Source organism: Suncus etruscus, chromosome 14, assembly GCF_024139225.1.
Source record: "Suncus etruscus isolate mSunEtr1 chromosome 14, mSunEtr1.pri.cur, whole genome shotgun sequence".
In the NCBI taxonomy this organism is placed as follows: domain Eukaryota; kingdom Metazoa; phylum Chordata; class Mammalia; order Eulipotyphla; family Soricidae; genus Suncus; species Suncus etruscus.
The window spans coordinates 80740885-80762092 of record NC_064861.1 but is presented as its reverse complement, the minus strand read 5'-3'; the positions used below and the strand labels follow the sequence as shown (position 1 = coordinate 80762092).

General features: G+C 52.9%; 1 protein-coding gene across 1 annotated transcript; it reads right to left on the bottom strand.

The window, feature by feature from the left end:
• Positions 1-1269: 1269 nt before the first annotated feature.
• HPN (hepsin) lies at positions 1270-20285 on the bottom strand. The gene is made up of 13 exons (XM_049786700.1): positions 20105-20285; positions 19521-19590; positions 13120-13221; positions 12998-13039; positions 5143-5272; positions 4948-5070; positions 4822-4862; positions 4361-4526; positions 4087-4277; positions 2320-2415; positions 2082-2224; positions 1831-1995; positions 1270-1621 (listed from the first exon to the last, which is right to left on the bottom strand). The coding sequence occupies exons 2-13, from the start codon at positions 19534-19536 to the stop codon at positions 1583-1585; spliced, it is 1254 nt and encodes a 417-aa protein (XP_049642657.1). The 5' UTR covers positions 19537-19590; positions 20105-20285; the 3' UTR covers positions 1270-1582.
• Between the last annotated feature and the right edge of the window lie 923 nt (positions 20286-21208).

Genomic DNA, 21208 nt, shown 5'->3' with positions numbered 1-21208 from the left:
TGTAACCCGATACAGGCACAACAAAACAATGTGCGTAACTGGAGCTTCAAATTACATCTCAACTATGGACAGGATGACACAGCCACAGGCAGAAGTGGTTTGGAAGTTTCTGTGGATAAAGCAATAAGGGACAGCCCCTAACCTTGCAAGGACTTGGTGTCCTGGGAGTGAGATTTGGCTATTTTTCAAAGCGAAAGGGAGTCTGAATGTTATTCAGTGGCTTTGTGTTATTCCCATGTCTAATTTTGTCTGGGGAAATTTCTTGTGGCTTGTGGAAGACATATTATACTTTTTTATCATGTTAAGTCTTGGGAAATAGACCTCCCAGTAATTCTCCCAGCAGAGCAACGGGTTTTCAGCAACAGGTGGACAAGTGTGGTCAGGAAATAAGTTTAATTTCTATTTAAGGGTAACAGCGCCCCCTGGTGGTCACTGATTTGCACTACTGCAGATCATTCAGGAAGTGGGTGCGTGCAGGGAAATAAGGGTCCCACCACAGCTCTGATGCTGAAAGAGAATGGAGCCGTGCCTCCATCCACAGGGCCCTGCTTCCTGCTTCCTGTGTTTTCCCAAAGTGTGTTTTTGTTTTGAATCACTGACCACGGAGTCCCATTATTTTTCGAAAGCAACATCCCTTTTCCCTTTGGCAAGTCTCCCAAATTCAAAGTCCTGTAATTCCTGATCAAATCCCCCTTCTACCATGGGTTGCACCACGAGTTACTGGCTTTTGAAGTCTTTTTGTTGGTTTTGTTTTAGGGTCACACCCAGCCATACTCACTGCTCTTGGCACAGTGATTGGGGCACATGTGAATTTGGGAATTGAACTACAGTCTAAAGACCCTGAGCACAAGTCCTTTGAGTTATATATGATGACTTAATGCAGGAAGAGCACATGGCCCAAATATTTCCATGCTCTTGTTTTTCCACTGTTGTGTTTTCTTTCTGCTGGGGTTGCTATATTGCACAGGAAACATGGTACAGAAGCAGAGTGTTGGGAGTGGGGTGAGCAGATCTGTGTCTGTCTAGAGAAGCTGACAGAGAAGAAAGCATATCTGACAGTGGAATGAAACTCAAGCCTGATGAAAATGATTTGAGCAGCTGGATCCAACAAGACCTGAAACCCTTACAAGTCAACCAATAAAGTCTTTTCTCTTTGAGCTGTTGGAAATTGGTTGACTATGCACCCTGCCTGATTTTAAACTCTTCTCAGTCCTATAACCCCACCCATGGTCTAACAGCTGCTTATGTTCACCCGCTCCGAGGCCACGCTAATCAAAACCACCTTTATTATTTAAAGAACATCCTGTCATCAGGGGCACCCAGGGGAGGCTCCAAGATGGCAGAACAATATTTACATAGAGATAGGGGTCAGGAGGGTGACGCTTGGGTGGTCCCAGGGCCCAGTGTGCCCGCCACTGTGGAAGAGAGGCTCCTGGAGGAAAGGAGGGTGTCCTTGTGCTCATGGACTGGACCCAAGAAGGAAAATGTTCCATCCCAGGCACTAAGTGGTCCGCACCTTGTGGGGTGAGGCACTTTGGTCGAGCTGGCCCCGGAAATACATGCAGCAAGGAGACACCACAGGTCAGAGCTGTGTTACGATGCCACTGGCTTCGGAGTGAGTCTGGGGAAAGAGAACTGGGGGCTTCTGAGGTCTGAGGGGCTTCCCCAAAATCCCCCACTCGCCTTCTGTCCCTCTTAGCCCTTTGCAATACTCCTCAGAGAGCAGAATCTCTTCTGTACTAGAGCAGAGATCCCAGGGATGGGGGGCCCTGCCCCCTCCCAGAGCAGTGCTGACTCTCCAGCCCACCCGTCTGCACCTCACTTTCACACCTTTATGGCCTGGAAGATCCACTCCCGGAAGTCACTGACTTTGGTGTAGACACCCGGTTTCTGGGCCAGGGCACAGCCTGTGCCCCAGCTCACGATGCCACAAAGCCGCCAGCGTGGTGCCCGAGAGATGCTGTCCTCACACACAAAGGGGCCCCCGCTGTCACCCTAGGTGGGAGCACAGACTGTCTGGAGGCTTCTCTGGCCCCGAAATGGGGCACCCGGCCTCCCCTTGGTAGTCCCCACTTCCTCACCTGGCAGGCGTCGATGCCACCCTCTGCGTAGCCAGCACAGAACATCTTGGGCTTAATTTGATTCCCGTAGAAGTCGGGGCTGTTGCAGACATCGTTGCTAATGATGGGGACACGTGCCTCCTGGAGCACCCCAGCCTGTTGGCCTGGGAGTGTTTGGGGAGAGCGGGCTGGCACTGGGGTGCATGGACACTCCCCTCCCAGTCTCCCCTGCCCAGTGGAGGACACAGACAGGACTCACCATAGTACTGTGTGTTCCCCCAGCCTGTCACAGTACAGACCTTGCCGTCCACCAAGGCCTGGCCGGCAGCGGGAAGGCACACGGGTTGGATGTATTCTGTGAATGACAGCACAGGGTCCAGAGGGTGGTGCCTGCCATATAACCCTGGCCCTGCTCTTCTCTGCCACAGTCACACACCCACTGAGCAGACCCTAGCAGCATACCCTGCACGTTCATAATAGGGTGACAAGCCATTGGTGTGACAGTCTGAGAGAGTCGGGTAGGGGCAGACTCTGAACCCAAATTTGTCCAGTTCTCAATTCCTAACCCTGAACTTATAGGGTGCCTCCCCACCCACCCCCCAGAGGGTGCCTTTGTAGATAATAGGGAGAAAGGGGCACATCTGGCCAGGAATGTGGAGAGGGAATGGGACACAGGTCTTACAGGTCTAAGAGGGATTATGGAAAGGAGAAGGAGGAAAATGAAAGGAGCAAGGGGAAGAGAAGGAAAGGGAAGAGAAAAAAAGGAGGAAAGGGAGTAGGGGGAAGAGGAAGAGGAGGGTGCTAGAGCGATTGCACAGTGGGGGGGGGTGTTTGCTTTGCACAGGGCCCACCTGAGTTTGAGTTCAGCATCCCATATGGTCCCCCAAGCACCCCCTCCCCCAATGATTCCTGAGTGCAAAGTCTGGAGAAATCCCTGAATGTGGATGGGTGTGGCCCTTTAACTAAAAATAAATAAATACATAAAATGAATGAATTCATTTTAAAAACCAAAAACATTAACACTATTGGTTTTCATTTGTTTGTTTGTTTTTGTTTTTGGGGTCATACCCAGCGGTGCTCAGGGGTTACTCCTGGATCTGTGCTCAGAAGTCACTCCTGGCAGGCTAGGGGGACCATATAGGATGCCGGGATTTGAACCAGGGTTTGTTCTGTGTTGGCCGCATACAATGCAAACGCCTTACCGCTGTGCTATCTCTCTGACCCACATTAACATTATTGTAAACATGTGACCTAAGCTATAAAAAATAAATTAAAATAAAAAGAAAGAGGAGGAAAGGAAGGAGGGGGAAGAGGAAGAAGGGAAGGAAGAAGGGAGGAAAAGGGGAAAAGGGGGGAGGAAAAGAAGTGGGTAAGAAGAAAAGGATAAAAAGGAGGAGGGGGAGAGAAAGAAGAGGAGGGGAAGAGGGAGAGGGGAAAGGAGAAGAGGAAGAGGGGGAGGAGGCCCCTCTCTGAGCCACCTGATACCCCATGGAAATCCTCTGGCTAACACACAGGTGGGCCCATCAAGTGAGCAGGAATCTGGCCATGTCCTCAGCCTGAGGCAAGGCCCAACCCATAACTGCTGACCTGGGGCTTCCTGCAGAACCCCCAAGCACTGAGGGGCAAAGGAGGCCTTCACAAAAGGGGTCTCAGGGAAAGGTGAGGGAATGTGTTCTATGGTTATACACTGCAGTCACAGACCAGCTGAGCAGTGCTCCCAGAGCTGAGCTCCCAACCAGGCTCCAGGAAAGACGTGGCAAGAGCTATGTCATGGCTGCCAAGAGTACAAAGCCATGTGAGCCTGCTGGTCTGGGCATGGGCCCTGGCTCCACAGTGCTTCTTCTGGGCCAGCTCCTACATGGTTCCAGATCCCCCCAGACTCCACTCTCCCTCTAATGAAACCCACTCAGGGTCCCTCATCTCCCAGACCCTGCACCCCTCTCCCAGGTGCACCCCTCCCAGACTGCAGCTTGTTCTCTTGCACCAGAGTAGGTTGGTCTCTGTGAGGGATCTCTGTGAGAGCTACCTGTGAGGGGCAGAGTCCTGGAAAGGTGCACCAGGGCGATGTCATTGCTGTTCTCCTCACTGTTGGGGTCCCGGAAGGGAAGGTAGCCCCCGTGATAGATGACAGCCTGCACCCCCAGCTGCAAGCCCTGAGGTGACGCCTGGGCCACGGCACCCGCAAACACTCGCCAGCGGGACAGCACCCGGTTTCTCCTGCCAGGAAATAGAAGGGGCGTCTGCCGACACAGCTCAGCCCTACCCTCCTCACCCCCACTGGGCCAGGCCAGGTCACTTACTCAGGGAAGCAGTGGGCCGCCGTCAGCACCCAGTCCCCCGAGAGCAGGGAGCCCCCGCACATGTGGGAGCCATCGTAGCGGAGACTGACTTGCCAGGGCCAGCGGCCTAGACTGGTGTCCCGGCCCCCCACGATCCGGTCCACCGGCAGCTTCCGACGTCCGCAGTCTGGGGAGCCAGGAGGGCAGTGAGGGGCAGGGGAGAGGTAGAACCCTGAGCTGAGGGGGCTGGAGGGAGCAAAGAGTGCCCTTGGGGTTCCTGACCCCATCCCAGATTCCAAGGGAGTCAGAGGAGACACAGCCCATTCAAGGGACATGAGGAGACGTGGTAGGGATAAAACACAGGGAACAGACTGGGCTGAGATAACTCAGGACATAGCCACATCTTTGGAGGGGGGGGGCTCTGAGATCTTCATCCAGCCTGGGGTGACCCAAGGGAGAGGGCCTGACTTTTGGGGCCTCACCTTGGCACACGGCAGCCAGGAAGCGTCCCCTGGGGCAGTCACTGTTAGGGAAATGGGCAGTGGGATGAGAGACAGCTGGGGGCGGGCACAGGCGGACCGGCACCCCCTGCCCACCGCCCTCCTCACCACACGGAGATGACCTCGAGCAGTCTCTGGGCGTGGGGCAGCTGGCCCTCGTCCACGCAGAAGAAGCCCGACGTGCTATTGGCACCCGCAGTCCGCACGTCCAGCTCCGAATGGTCCAGCGCCCTGCGGGGCAGGGATCAGGCCTGCTCTTCCCAGTCTGACCACCCACACAGAGCCCTCGGGGGTCCCCAGTACCTGAGGAAGCCCATCTCCTCGCAGCTGAGTCCCGCCACTCTGTTGTTGGAGCGCGAAGAGCACAGAAGCCTCCAGGTCCCCTCAGTGCTGTCAAACACTGTGAGCCGGCCATCTACGGGGTTGAGCTGCACTGCAGGAGGAAGGGTTAAAGATCCCCACAGCCATGAGGCGGGAGAGATAGCATGGAGGTAGGGTGTTTGCCTTGCATGCACAAGGACAATGGTTCAAATCCTGGCATCCCATTATCATCCCCCGAGCCTGCCAGGAGCGATTTCTGAGCATAGAGCCAGGAGTAACCCCTGAGCTCAGCTGGGTGTGGTCCAAAAACCAAAAATGAATGAATGAATGAATGAATGAATGAATGAATAAATAAATAAATAAATAAATAAAAGGTCACCACAGCCTGGACACATGCCCCATCTGGAGCCTGGCTAGCCCACGACTCCTGTCCCGAGCTGGTGCCCACGATACTGGGACTAGACTTGGGCATAGGGGCTAAGGACAAAGTCTCAGTGGACCTGCAGAGATTTGCCCTCTCTGGATCCTACCCACCCTTGGCCACTTGTTTGCCAGAAAATTGGGTGTGCATGGGGGGTATTGTTTGACTTGGAGTGGGGAGTGTCTGGGCCATACTGGGAAACTGATGGCATGGGAGATGGTACCCAGGACTTTACAAGAAAGATGAAGGCATCACCTCCACCCTGAATAAGCTTTTTGTCTGCTCCCAAATTCAGGGAGCTAATCTCATCCCATTTGGTTTAATTAGTTTCTTATTATTTTTCCTCCCTGCAGTCTGAAGACCCTTGACATGAGGTCTCTGACATACTTTAATACATGTTGTAGTTTTTGTTTTTGTTTAGTGAAGGTAAGACTTGCTATCTAGTTAGCTCTGCTGCAGGTCTCATCCAAGCCTTAATACCAAAATGCAGTTGGGCTGGAGAGATAGCACAATGATAAGGCCTTGCATATAAACGACCCGGGATGGACCTGGGTTCAATTCCTGGTATCCCATATGGTTCCCGGAGCCTGCCGGGAGCTATTTCTGAGTGTAGAGTTAGGAGTAACCCCTGACCGTTGCCAGGTGTGGCCCCAAATCCAAAAAGAAAAAGAAAAAAAAATACCAAAATGCGGACCTGAAGCAATAATACAGCAGTAGGGGTAGGGCATTTGCCTTGCACATGGCTGACCTGAGATAGACCTGGGTTTGATTCCTGGCATCCCATATGGTCCCTTGAGCTTGCCAGGAGCGATTTTTTGTCTGTTTGTTTTTTAGGCTACATCTGGCAGCTCTCAGGAGTTACTCCTGGCTATGTGCTCAGAAATCGCTCCTGGCTTGAGGGACCATATGGGATGCTGGGGATCAAACTCAGGTCCATCCTGGGTTAAGCTGCATGCAAAGCAAACGCACTACCACTGTGCTATTGCTCTAGCCTCCCAGGAGCAATTTCTGAGCATAGAGCCAGGAGTAACTCCTGAGTGCCACTGGATGTGACCCAAAAGCCAAACAAACTAAAATGCATGAAATTCTCCCTGCAGAGGATGTGGTATTCATTCATTCATTCATTCATTCATTCACTCATTCAACAAACAACTAAACATACCCATATCAGGACACAGATGACGGATACGATCCTGGTTTGACTGTCCCTTCCTCATATCAGATGCGTCAGTGGGACAGCAGGGGCAGCAATGACGGCACTAAGACCTTTATCTTATCTAGCAAACCTCTTTATTATAAATGACTCAAGAAGTAGGGGTCCACAGGGCCAAGTCAGGATCGATCCCTGGCATCCTATATAGCCACCAGAGCGCTGCCAGGAGTGATGTCTGAGCATGGAGACAGGAGTAAGCCAGGAGTTTTAAAACAAAACAAGAGCTAAAACTCCAGGCTATGCTGGTGCTGCTGACACCTGGGCAGAGGAGACTGTTCACAGCTGCAGCCCAGTGGGGCACCTGTGTTCAGGGCTGTCTCACATCTTGTGGGCACCAGGCATAGCCCAACAGAAACGACCCTGACAAAACCTCCCTGTGGAGCTCCAGGGTCCAAGGAGCAGATAGAGGAAAGCAGAACAGGGGTGTCATGCAGGGAGATGGGATACTGGCAGAGTGTGTGTGTGTGTGTGTGTGTGTGTGTGTGTGTGTGTGTGTGTGTGTGTGTGTGTGTGTGCAGGGAACTTCTCAGAGGATGAGAACATGCTGGAAAGGTGAGAGGAGAGGGGGGCCCTTCACTAGGAGGCCTCAGAGCTGTTGCTGGTCTGACTCAGGGTTTCACACGTTCTCCACTGCATAGATGGAGCAGAATGTGGAAGAGGCCAGGAGCAGGGATGTGGGGAGGCCTGCCAGTTCTAGGAGTAAGGGTGCAGGCCGGAAGGGATAAAAGATATTTGGGTGGTCAAGAGGGTAGAGGCAGGCTAGATATGGGGGTCCTGAAGGTGTGGAAGGTGTGGGGACAGGCCGGAAATGGGGGTGCGGAGGGGTGGGTTCTGAGTGGGGTCTGGCTGTGAGTAGGAGGGACACTAAGATCTGTGTGGCCCAGAGGAGGGTGGGGGGCAAGTCCAAGAGAAGTCCTGTGGCCCTCTTAATACTATTCCCATGAGCCTCTGGCACAGCTGGAGTTCATTCTGACAGATCTTTCTAGAAACATATCCCAGTGTAAATTCCTCTTCCTGAGGGAGGAGTCTGCTGAGACAGCAGCCAGAGCTGAACTGGAGACTACGAGGTGTGTGTGTGTGTTGGGGGGGTCTCCCTATTCTACTCCCCACCCAGGTCACAAAAATAAGCCCATCTCCCAGCTGTGGAAGCTGAAGGCTTCAGGTAGGGAAGAGGAAAGGGGGGCAGAGGGGAAAGAAAGGAGATCTTGACTAATAGGGAAACTGAGTCTCAGGGAGGAGACCTTAGAGCAGCCTCTCCACCTGCAAGCTCCCTGCTCCTTCTATGTCTCCCTCACCCCAACACCAGGAGTGAGAGTGGGGGCTGAATCAGTTTCTGCTTGTGGTGAGGCAGGGACCCAGGCACCATCTCTGGGTGAATCTCCTTTTCCCTCCACTCCCAGCCATCAGGTCCTTGGTCAAGCCCTGGGGGTTTCAGTCACCAGCTGGCATGAGGGATGAATCAGATTCAGAAATCGCTTCTTTGGGGCCAGAGAGATAGTGTGGAGGTAGGGTGTATGCCTTGCATACAGAAGGAGGGTGGTTCGAATCCTGGCATCCCATATGGTCCCCTGAGCCTGCCGGAGTGATTTCTCAGCGTAGAGCCAGGAATAACCCCTGAACGCTGCCAGGTGTGACCCAAAAACAAAAACAAAAACCAAAAAAAGAAAAAAAAAAGAAATGGCTTTTGGGTCTGGAGCAATAGTACAGTAGGTAGGGCGTTTGCTTTGCACTCCGCTGACCCAGGTTTGATCCCCAGCATCCTATATGGTTCCCGAAGCACTGTCAGGAGTAATTTCTGAGTACAGGAGTAACCCCTGAGTGCCACCAGGTGTGGCCCCAAAACAACAACAACAACAACAACAACAACAACAACAAAGAAATGGCTCCTAAGTGATCCCAATTGTGATTCCAGAAAGCTGAGGTTTCCAGAGAAATAAGCCCTCTCTGGGTTTTCGGAGGAGGTTCAGCAGGGATGCTCTGGTTATTTTTAAAGCCAGTCTGTGCCACTCTTTCGCACTTTAAAACTTTTTTCATCTTGGTCTTATTTTAAGCAATGCAAAATGTCTGTTCTGGGTCACCGGCTTTGCTTACCAGACTGTCAGATATATTTAGAAGTGTAAGCTCCTAAAAAACTGAAGTAGAGATAACGTTTTTTGTTTTATAATACATGAATTGTTTTATTTTCCTCTTCGGGTGGGGGGAGCCTCCCCACCCCACAATCCACAAAGTAACGCCCATTGGGTGCGGGGCCACGCCCAGGGATACTCTTAACCAATCAGGCTTGCAGCTCAGTGGCAGGGCCTGAAGAGACAGCTGCTTCTGCCTGCTTGCAGTGTTGGGGGACCCTCAGAACTACATCTAGAAATGCTGAGTGGACGTGAGATGCTAGGAAACAAACCATGCTGTTATGCACAGGCATGCAACCTTATCCTTGAACTACCTTGAAACCAAATATTGATTTGGTTTGTTTTTTGTTATATTTTAATTTGGGGGACACACCCAGCTGTGCTCAGGGCTTACTCGAGTCTGTACTGTCTGTACTCAATGATCATTCTTGGAGGACCTTGGGGGATTGAGCCCAAGTCAGCTGCATGCAAGGCAAGTGCCTTATCCACTGTGCTATCTCTCCAGTCCCATCAGTATATTTGGGGGGTGAGGGGATGCTACACCTAGTGGTGCTCAGAGGTTACTCCTGGCTCTGTGCTCAGAGATCACTTCTAGCAGGTTTGGGGAACCATTTGGGGTTCAAGGGATCAAACCTGGGTTGGATGCATCCAAGACAAGTGTTCTACCAGCTATACTATCACTCCTGTACCTTCCCTAGTATTGTTTGTTTTTTGGCCACACTCAGCTATGCTCAGGGGTTACTCCTGGCTCTGTGCTCAGAAATCACTCCTGGAAGGCTCAGCAGATCATATGGGATGTTGAGAATCAACATCATCCTGGCCTGGCTGCATACAAGTCAAAGGCCCTACCACCGCACTACAGCTCAGGGCTCTAGTATTTTTTTTTTTTTTTTTGGTGGTGAGGGTCACACCCGGCAGCACTCAGGGGTTACTCCTGGCTCTATGCTCAGAAATCGCCCCTGGTAGGCACAGGGGACCATGTGGGACACCGGGATTCGAACCACCGTCCTTCTGCATGAAAGGCAAACGCCTTACCTCCATGCTATTTCTTCAGCCCCGTATTATTATTTTTTTTTGTTTTTTTGGGTTTTTTTTGGGGGGGGGGCACATCTGGCTGTGCTCAGGGGTTACTCCTGGCTATCTGCTCAGAAATAGCTCCTGGCAGGCACGGGGGACCATATGGGACGCCGGGATTCGAACCAACCACCTTAGGTCCTGGATCGGCTGCTTCCAAGGCAAATGCCCGCTGTGCTATCTCTCTGGCCCCCCGTATTATTTTTTTTAAACCCAAGTATTTTTACAGGGCAGGGCGGTGTTGACTCACTCCGGATCTGAATTGTGGGGGAGTTTGTTTCCAGTGGGAGGGGGACTCTCAATCTGTTATTTCATTTTGGCTTTTTGTTTTCCTGCTCAAGCACTTGACAAATATTTCCTGAGCATCTACTATAAGCCTGGCAGTAACCTGTAAAGGGAAGTGTTTGCCCTCAGGGAACTCCCTAGGAGTCTAGAATTAACTATCAGGACCACAGAGGAGAGAGAGGAGAGGGCTGGGTGGGGAGCAGGGAGTCTGGGGTACAGGAAGGTCTTGTCAGCAAAGCCAGGGCCTGAAGCAAGAGGACAAAAGTCAATTGTTGCTGAATTGGCAAAGGGCCCTCTCACCTCCTTTTGGCACCCCAAGTGAGCAAGCAAGACATTCCAGAACCCCAGCTCAGAACAGAGAACCTGCTGGAAAACATGAGGTGGGAATGATGGGTGAGCAAAGAAGGACCCTTGAGTGTGTTCTGCAGGCTGGAGCCTAGAAAGTACCAGTGTGAGAGTTGTAAAGATGGAACCAAACTACCACCTGGAGTTTTCAGAGCTGAAGCCTGGGGTCTTCAGCCCAAGGCATAGAGGGGCTCTGGCTGGGGTGACCCAGTATTTGCCCTGTCTGGCAAGTCAGTTTGTTATTAGGGCCTCCCTTTGCACTTCTGTAGCCAGGGGTCTCATATGCCACAGACACCCAGCAATTCGCTTGGCTACTCCCTGAGATAAAGGGGGGTCCTAGATCCAGCCAAGGGTTGGAGCCAGGTTACCTGGGTTTAGACCCCAGGCCTGCTGCTGACTAGCTCTGGGGCTGGGGGCAAGTCATGAGCTCTTTCTGTACTTGTTTTCCAGAAAGAAAGGATTTTAGTGGGGCTGGAGCAATAGTACAGCAGGCAGGATGCTTGACTTGCATGTGGCTAATGCCTGGCATCCCAGATAGTCCTCCAAGCACTAGGAGTAACAGATGTGGCTCCCAAACAAACAAACAAACAAACAAACAAAAACTAAAGAAAGGATCTTATTGATAGCTACAAAGAATAATCTGAAAATGTTTGGTGCTGGAGATGATTCCACTGAACCCCGAGTTCCCCAAAAAGTAAGAATCCCATCCCTCTAAGCCATCTCTCCCAACCCCAAGCACCTGAATTTCTTAAGGCAGCCAAGTCCTTTCCAGAATAAGCAGCAGCTCAGAGGATACAGTTACTCAACTCGCCCTTTCTTCTGTACCTGGGCCACTAGGGCCACTAGGAAGCCCCAGGAGGTGGCCCGGGGACAGAGCCAAGCATTCATTCTGAACTGCTTCCCTGCCCGGTCTCCAGGCTAGGCTTTCTGCCTATCTGCAGATGCTTCTCTCCCAAGTAATTCTGAGAGTGGTCTGGACCCCTCACTGCCCCCACTGAGCACCCTCTCTGGTCCTCACTTTCCACATCTGTACAATGGGTTGGGAAACCCAGGAAGACACGGTTTGGGGTTTGTTTTTCGTTTTGTTTTGTTTTTAGAGGAGAAATGTTGGGTTGCACCAAGCAGCTTTATGCTCCAAGTTGTAATCCCTTTCTGTGTAATCAGGAAACGCTGCTGGGGAATCCAGCACCCTAACCCCTGTACTGTATCTCCAGGACAGAGTTTTATTTGTTATTTTTGAGCCACAGCCATCCTGTGGTGCTCAGGCTGATTCCTGGCTCTACAATTTGGGATCACTTCTGGTATTGCTCATATGGGATCATATGGGATCGAACCAAGTCAACCCCTATCTGCTTGTACTATTGCTCCAGCCTCCTCAAGACACAGTGTTTTGATTTTGGTTTGCTTTTTGAGACATACCTAATGGTGCTCAGGGGTTACGCTAGGTTCTGAGCTCAGGGGTTATTCCTGGCAATGCTCAAGGACCATATGAGATGCTGGGGATCGAACCCAGCTCAATCAGGTGCAAAGCAAGTGCTCTCCTTACCTGCTCTATTATCACTTTAGCCCCCCCCCCCAAGATACAGTTTGGAGGTAACTGGGGCCTCTATAAACTGGCGCAAACCATGAGCATTGTTCTGAGCCTCAGTTTCCCCATCTATAAAACAATAACAAACCCTAATTTTTTATTTTAATGAAAAGAACTTAGGATGCTTCTGAATCTAATCTCTCTCCTCTTGTGAAGGTTCACAGTGCTTCTCCAAAAGGAGACCATGGCACCCTCTTTCCTGCAGCTCCCCCATCTGGCTCCTCAGTGTGCTGCTCTGGCACTGATCACACTTCCCGATTACTCCGTCTCTGACCTACTTACTGTTTTGTACATGCATCAAGACTCCCCGATGAAAGACCTAGATGACTGCCAGCCCCCTTGACTGTCAGGGCTGTCAGCTTGTCCAGTCCTTTGCTCCTTGCCCCCAGCACTGGGCACCTGTGTTTAATCCTGGGCACACACACACACACACACACACACACACACACACACACACACACAAATGAAGGTGTACCATGCCCTGATTCGCATGTACTCAACTCTCAAATTTGTGGGTACTGAGCCCTCAAGTATGAAACATTCCTGCCTGTCTCCAAGGCCTCAGAGTGCTTGGCTGGTCCTTCTGGTCTGATTAGGCCGCACTGCTGTAACAATACTTAGAAATGGTGGTTTTGGGGTTCATGGATCACCTTCAGCTATGGCATGAAAGACATGCTAAGTGGGCACAGCCCCCACATCTCTTTCAGCTCACAGCACAGCCTCCTGGGACCCCAACTTCAGGCTCACTCCCACACCCCCTCAGGTGTGCCAGCCTTGACACTTACCTGGGTAGAGCAGCTCCTGGTCCGTCTTGAGGAGCACGGTCACTGCAGAAAAGGTAGAGGTAAGGGTAGGCCTCAGGGAGGGGTACAAGGGGCGGGCAGGGGTACGCAGGGGCCTCGCTCACCAATGGCCCACGCCGCGGCCCCAATGCCTGTCAGGAGCATCAGGGTCCCCACAGCAAAGGCTGCCAGCTTGGGTCCGGAGCAGCAAGGGGTGTTCTGGCCACCTGCAACAGACACCATGCTGGGGCACAGCCGGGCTGGGCTGGACTCCAGCCTTCCTCCTGGGCACTGGGCCAGCTGGGCCCTGCTCCCTGGGCTAAGGGGATGCAGGGGTAAGGAGCTGCTGGTTCCTGGTTCCTGCCATGGCCCCCTGCGGTGTGGACAGCAGGTGTCCTGAGCCCTGAGGGCTGCAGCTGGGAAGGGGTGAGGCCAGGCCAATTGCCAGTCAGACTCAGAGCTCCACTTCTCACTCTTAGGGAACCTTATCTCTCAAGTACCCTGAATCTCACCCTCTTCTGGGAAACCCCTTTTTCTCTCAGACCTCTCACTCCTGCCAACTTTACTACAGCATCCTGGAGTCTTGTAGGGAGGGGCCTTGGTCCTTGACCTTTGCATCTTCTGACAGCTCTTTCCACTGCTGGGCATTTCCAAGCTGCCTCTTCTCTTCCCTTTATTCTTTCAGACCCTCTGTTCTCAGGCGCCCCCACCCCAAATTAGACCTCTCCCACAGGCCCCAGTTCCAAGATCAAGTTGGCCTCTAGAGGATGAAAAACCTAATTTGGAAGCCTGGAGGCCTGTCCTATGGTACAGAGGGGAGGGTGTTTACCTTGCACCCAGCCAACCTGGGTTCAATCCCCAGCATCCTACAGGGCCCCCTGAACATCATCAAGAATAATTCCTGATTGCAGAGCCAGGAGTAACGCCTGAGCACTGCCAGTTGTGCCCTCAACACTCCCCCTCAAACAACAACAACAAAATAATAGTTTCAGCCAAGCTGATAGGAGGCTGAGCACTGCTTTGTGGGGACTCATCTCTTCTCCCTGTCCCCTCATCCCTGCAGTCTTGGGACTGAGTCTTGGGGGTAACCACTGGGCTACACTGTCTCTCTTTTGCTGGGGCAAATGGCAGGTTTGGGGTCAGCGGCTCTGGACTCTGTTCCAACCCCATAGCTCTGGCACACCAAGTCAAATCCCTCTCATCTCTCACAGGTGAAGTGGAACTTCATCTGTCCGTACAGAGCATTGGAGACTATGCTAAGATCTGGGGGCTCAGCTCCAAAGCAGGCAGATGCAATTCTGGTCTGGGGAGCTTTCGCTCTTGTGTGTTTGTGTTATGTTGTGTGCGTTAATGATGTGTATATGTGTGTATGCATGCATGAGTGAATGTAAGGGGGAGGGCCAAGGAGACATGACCTAGATCATTTCCAGACACTGTACAAGTCTCTGAAGAAAACACTACAGGGGTGTGGGGGGCCTGCAAGCCTCGAAGGCAGCTCTTGAGCTAAGAGCTGAGACCCAAGGCTGCAGCAGACCTGCAAGGACTCCAAGAACTCTGTGGGTATGGAGCAGGGCACTGGTGAAGGCCTGAAATTGAGACATCTCTGGTGGGGCTGGCTTGCGGGGGTGGGTGGGGAGGGAGACTGGGGGATCAGGGGTCCTTGGGAGGAGTGGTGCCCCCTTGCAAGGGGTTGTGAGGTACAAAGCAGAAAGCTAATGAGAGCCTTGAGCTGGTCCTGGTGTTTGCCCAACTGCCCTTGGCATCTGCTGGGCCCAGAGCCTCTGCCTAGCTCTCCCATTCATGTGGGGGTACTTGGCAGTGCAGGGAACCACAGAGCCTCATCCTAGGTTGGGTCCCAGGGTGTCAACACTGGTTCCAGTGAGAGGTCTGCCTCCCCACCATGAGGTGTGGGTAGCCCCACCACTTGGTTCCCAACCTCGTCTGCAGGGGACACTCAGACTAAGGGGCTACCTCTGTGGCCTTTTGCTTCAGGCAACCCTAAATCTAGTGTTTGAGGCAGACAGGAAGTGGCCTTACTCTGGCCATTCAGGGTGGGGTATCCTCCCCACAAGTTCTTGTGAGGACATAGTCTCAGGCTCTGCACTCCCAACTTTGCCCCACAAGGCCACCAGCCTTATTTACTGGCTGTGTCGCTGCTATCACTCAGTCTTCCCAAGTGAAGATTCCTCCATGAACTGAGGGCCCCACAGGACCCCATTTCCCTTCCTTTCGACAATCATTGTTAGTGGCTTATTGGGTTGTAACTAAAGATTTTTGTGTGTGTCATTTGTTAAGAGTCAATTTAGTGAGTAGGGCACTTACTTTGCACACAGTTGACCCAGGTTCAATCCCCAGCACCCCAAATGGTCCCTTAAACTCGGCCAGGAGTGATCCATGAGTGCAGAACCAGGAATAAGCCCTGAGTTTTGCCGAGTGTGCCTTCCTCCAAAATAGATTCAGTTCTAGAGTGTTGTTCAACATATGAGCACCATATGAATATGAATGTTTCTCTTGAAACTCCCACTCGAGTCTTCTTGCCCCCCACAAACACACATGGGGAGCTGATCAAGTGTTGATTTATAACCTGGTTTTACCCAAAATAAAGATCTTCCCTGGCTTCTTTGTATTTGTTGGTTTTACCCTATTTACCCTCTTGTTCTTTCTACATATCAAAAGTCTACTTGGGTGGGACTGGCTCAAGTTAGGCTTTTTGTCTTGGCTCCCCAGCCCAGAGGATGAAGAGGTGTGGGGATGGGTGGTGGTAGTGGTCTTGATGCATTTTTTGTTTTGTTTTGTTTTTGTTTTTTGGGCCACACCCGTTTGACGCTCAGGGGTTACTCCAGGCTATGCGCTCAGAAATTGCTCCTGGCTTGGGGGGAACCATATGGAATGCCGGGGAATTGAACCACGGTCTGTCCTACGCTAGCACTTGCAAGGCAGTCACCTTACCTCTAGTGCCACCCTCCCGGCCCCATGGTCTTGATGCTTAATAATGGTTTAGCCTTGCATGCAGGAGGCCCAGGATAGACCTGAGTTCAATCCCTGGCATCCCATATGGTCCCTTAAACCTATTAGGAGCGATTTCTGAGCTGTGAGCCAAGAGTAGTATTCTAGACATGATACTTCACTTTATGGGTTTTTTTGTTTTGTTTTGGGAGGCCACACCTGGTGATGCTCAGGGGTTACTCCTAGCTATGTGTTCAGAAATCGCTCCTGGCTTGGGGAACCATATGGGATTAAACCACAGTCTGTCCTAGAATAGACACCTTACCGCTTGTGCCACCGTTCCAGCCTTGGTTTTGTTTTGTTTTAAGGTCACACTTGGTGGTGCTCAGGGGTTACTCCTGGCTCTGTACTCAGGAATCACTCCTGGCAGGTTGGGTGCAGGGAACATATGAGATTCTGGGGATTGAACCTGGGTTGGCCACATGTGAGGCAAATGCCCTACCCACATTTTTAAGTTTCAATTTCCTCACTACTTGCCCCATAGGACCATTCAGCAGAGTGAAGACAGGGAGGGCCCTGGGACTAGGAGAGAGATCCAAACTGGCATCTCTGTTCCGGTATCTGCTCCCTTTGCTCAGAGCAATTACCCACTTTTCATGCTCAATTCTGTCCTGATTCCTTTCAAGTCTCAGAACAGGACCCCACAGGCAGGGCTGCTTACACCTTCTCTGGATGCCTCCTCCCATTCCCCGCTCAGGCCTCCTGCTCCCAGCCTCAGTTTCTCCACTTGGACTCCTCCTTTTGTCCCAGATCAGGGATTACCTGTTCCCTTCTGGAAGACGCTCTCTATTCTGGCTTCTTCTTTTTTGTTTTTGTTTTTTGGGTCACACCTGGCAGCGCTCAAGGGTTACTCCTAGCTCCACGCTCAGAAATCACTCCTGGCAGGCTCGGGGGACCATATGGGATGCTGGGATTCGAACAACCATCCTTCTGCATGCAAGGCAAACACCTTACCTCCATGCTATCTCTCTAGCCCCTCTATTCTAGCTTCTAACACTAGGATCTGACCCCATATAGGGATCAGTCACATAACTAAATGTGGGGTTGTGAAAACTTTGGCAATAATAAAAGGTTTATGAAGTCATCTCGTCTCAGCATTAATTCAGAATCAGCCCTGTTGTGAAGCTGAGGGTTTCTGGCCACACTTGCCCATGTTCCATTTTTTTTGTTTGTTTGGGTTTTTTTGTTTGTTTGTTTTTGTTTTTGGGTCACACCCGGCAGTGCTCAGGGGTTACTCCTGGCTGTCTGCTCAGAGATAGCTCCTGGCAGGCACGGGGGACCATATGGGATACCAGGATTCAAACCAGCCACCTTTGGTCCTGGATCGGCTGCTTGCAAGGCAAACACCGCTGTGCTATCTCTCCGGGCCCCCATGTTCCATTTTTTGGGTAAAAGGGATTCTGAGAAGAGAAAGTTTAAGTTTTGATTTGCCACCCAAGCTCCCAAATTAGTCTGAGTTTCCACTAATTGCAGGCCCATCTCAGGACTGTCTGCAGGAGTCTCCTCAGCTTTCAGAGTTTTCCTGTCTCCCTTTTCTTTAGCAAATGCCCCATCCTACTGGACTGGTCCAGCCTCCGCATGTAGAACATCAACTCCAATTTCTTCTTATTTTGGAATAGAGAAGAGTTTGACTGTGCCTGGCAGTGCTCAGGGATCACTCCTGGCGAGATTCAGGAGACCACATAAGGTGCCGGAGATCAGCCCAGGTTGTCTGTGTGCAAGCCAAATGCCCTACCCACTGTACTGTCGCTCCTTGTTACCTAGAACCCTCTGTGACTCCTGGTGTGCCCAGAACAGTCCAAGGTCCTCAGTCTCTCTAGAATAGAAACATAACTTAAAGATTTAGGGGCTGCACAAATGTTTCCCCCAAATCTCCCAGCAATCATATGGGTCATTAAGGTGCCTGACAGAGCTGGGAAAATAGCAAAGCAAACCCCAGACACAGGTTAGACACAGGTTGGCCAAAGAAACCGTCACTAGCACTGCCTTGTGGATAGACCCAGCATTGCCAGAGCAACAGCCTAGCCTTCACCAAAATCAGACTCGAACTGCCCCTCTGCGGATCTGCCCCTTTTCCTACAACCCTTTAGAAACACAGAATGAGGAGCCGGAGCGATGGTGCAAGCGGTAGGATGTTTGCCTTGCACGTACTAACCTAGGATGGACCTTGGTTCGATCCCCTGGTATCCCATATGGTCCCTCAAGCCAGGAGCGATTTCTGAGCGCATAGCCAGGAGTAACCCCTGAGTGTCACCAGTGTGACCCAATAGAATGAAACAAAACAAAACAAAAAAAAATCCATGCAACACATACTCGGTGGCACCAGAGGTCCCAGCCTCATGTCCTGTCAGGGTTGTACCTGATACTGAGTGGCGACTCATACATCCATACATCAAGGCTTCCAACTTCAATCTCCAGGGCACACTGAGAACCTGGTCAGATATTTGGGCACCCTTCTGCTTAGGCTATCTAGACCTGTATTGTATCTGTCTGCCTTGCTGGTACCGCTGCTTCCAGGTCCCTTTCAGAAAGCTCCAGGGAGTAAAAGGAGTTCTGGGCTATGTTTGGGGTCTGCTCTGTTCAAGGAATAGCCCCCAGACCAACGATCCACACTGACCAATTCTACCTCCTAAACTGAACCTTACCCCACCCCATGAGAGGGGCACTCATAGATCAGGAGGCAAGCAAGGCCCAAAGGGTTAAACTGCCCACAAACCCCAAAGCTGCAAAATGCTTCCTCCTGGACCCAACCCAGCCCAACTGGCTCCAGGAAGAAGGGGAGTTGGCCCCGGAGTGGCCAGGAAGGGCCGTCCCCAGAGCAAGGTCCCTCCAGGGGCCCCACTGCAGGAGACTGAGGGAGCCGGTGCCAGTCAACCTGCGGTCTGTCCTCTCTCCATCCATCCGGCCAAGTCCAAAGTTCTCCCTCTGCTCTTTTGCCCACACAGCCAGAGGTGGAAGATATGTCTGGCATTGAGGGGGGAGGCGGAAGGGCGTCTCGGGTTCTTGGGTCCAAGTTGGCAGAGGTCTGCCATGTCTTCTTCGACCCTGTTTACCAGGCATGCTGGGGCCTCATATGGGTGCCGAAAGTGCCACAACACCACGCCTCTGGCTCCTATTTGCATCCGAGCCTGACCCAAGGGTTCGCCAGAGGAAGAGCACCCTAACCCTAGCCCCCCAGCACACAAGTAACCACGGCACAAGGAAAAGCCACCGAAGTGTCCAAACCCAGGGGCTGGGTCCTGAGTCAGAACAGTGAGTATGCCCATGTCTCATCCAACAAAGGACAGGGCATTGAGGGGAAACTGAGGCAAAAATCAAGAAGGTGAGATGGGATAGCAGGAAGGTAGTTGGGCACAGCTCCCCAGAAAATTGAAGTTAATAGCTAATCAGATGGAGGAGACCTCAGCAGGAGGCGGGGAAGGTTCCCCCCGCCTGGGGTCTCAGAGAGGGGTGTTCTGAAGAGGACAAAGGGGCAGACACTGGTGGAACCAAAGTCGGGGCTCAGGCAAGGGGGACTCACCCTCCTTCTCCGCCATGTCACGGCCTCTTGTTAATGATTCCCCCGCTGACCTCCTGGGCCGGGGCAGGACCTGTGGGGAGGTGAACGGAGGCAGGGCCGGGCCGAGCCAGTCCAGCCTGGTGCCCCGCTCCCAGGCGCCCATCCAGGTGGGCGGCAGGGACTGGGTCCCGGCCAGAACAAGCCGTGGTCACAGACGCAGATCGGGCTAGGTTCAAGGATGGGGTCAGCGTCTGACCGGTGGCTGGGGAAACACCAGGATGCCAGGCTGGGAGACCCATGCTCGGGCCAGAGTGACCAGGACCCTGTGTATCTGCATCCTTGGGCTTGGACAAGCAAGGAATCAGCCTTGGTTCCTGACTTCCAGAAAAAGTAAAGTCTGGGGGCCAGAACCCCTCAGTAGGAGTGAGGAAGGAAGGGCCTTGGAGCCCAGGGCCCAATCGGAGTATGGAGAAGGGGGTTCCCAAGCTCCCAGTCCTAGCTGACAATTTGAGTGCTTGGAACCTTCTTTTGGGAAGTGGAAATAAGGGTGGTGCAAGGCGAGGGGACCCAAGTCGTGGGACGGAAACTGAGGACCCTGTCCTTACCCTGGGGTCCAGCGGGTGCCGGCAGGTGGAGAGATGGTGCCGGCAGGTGGAGAGATGGTGCGGGTGGGTGGAGAGATGGTGCGGGCTGCGGTCAGTCTCCCGGCATGGGCAGGAGCATGGCGGCCCAGCAGCAGGGTGCCGAGGAGGCTTGAGGCAGCAGCAGAAGCAACAGCGACAGCAGCAGCAGCAGCAGCAGCAGAGCAGTAAGGGGCCTGCCTACTAGGCCGGGGCCTCACCTGAGGAGGAGGGGGCCGGCCGGGGGCGGGCTAGGGGCGGAGAGGGGTGGAGAGGGGCCGGGCCAGGGGATTGGCAGCGCCCAGGCCACCTGGCTCATGGGGCCGGACTCCAGGGGCCGGTCCTGCCCAAGACCTGCCTACTGAGACGGTGCCCCAGGGGCCCAGGTGAGCTGAAAGCTAGAAGCCTGGAAGCCGGCTGGGCCTGACTGCCAGATTTGGGGCAACCCGGCAGGTTGGGACGGGGACTTTGAAGGACTCAGGGAAGGATCAGATGGAGGGACTAGGCTGTCCTGCCACCTCATGGGCAACCCATCCTCACCCTTCCCTAGCCACCAGGACCCTACAGTTCCCCCTGCCCGTCGCCACTTCCTTACCCCCTGTCCAGTTTTGGAAGCGGGCAGCCATGCCCTTGCTCCCACAGGAGTCCCAGATTCTGCACCCCTCCAACCCCCTGCCCTTCCCCCGCCGCTTTCCACTAAGTCACGGGGGCTGGTTTGCTTTGGCAGCTTCTCAGCTGCCTGCAACAGTGACCTCTGGAGCCAGGAAAAGTCCTAGGAGGGGGATGGGGGCTGGGCCCCAGAAAGAGCAGACTAGAGCCCCGAAACCCAGGCCAAGTGTCAGGAAGTGTCCTGAAAGCAGATACACACACTGTCCCGCCAGAAGCCAAGAGCCAGCCACCGGTTCACCCTGCCAGACCCCGGGCCACAGACACAGCTTGCAGGGTCAGCGTCCACATGGCTGGCACAGTCGCTGCTGTCCTTCAGGCCTCCCCCCACCTCTCCCTCTGTCATGGTGCAGCCTAGGTGTCATCAGGCGTTTCCCACCCAGTGCCACTTCTTCAGACTCTGCACTGAGAATTCTGCTGCCC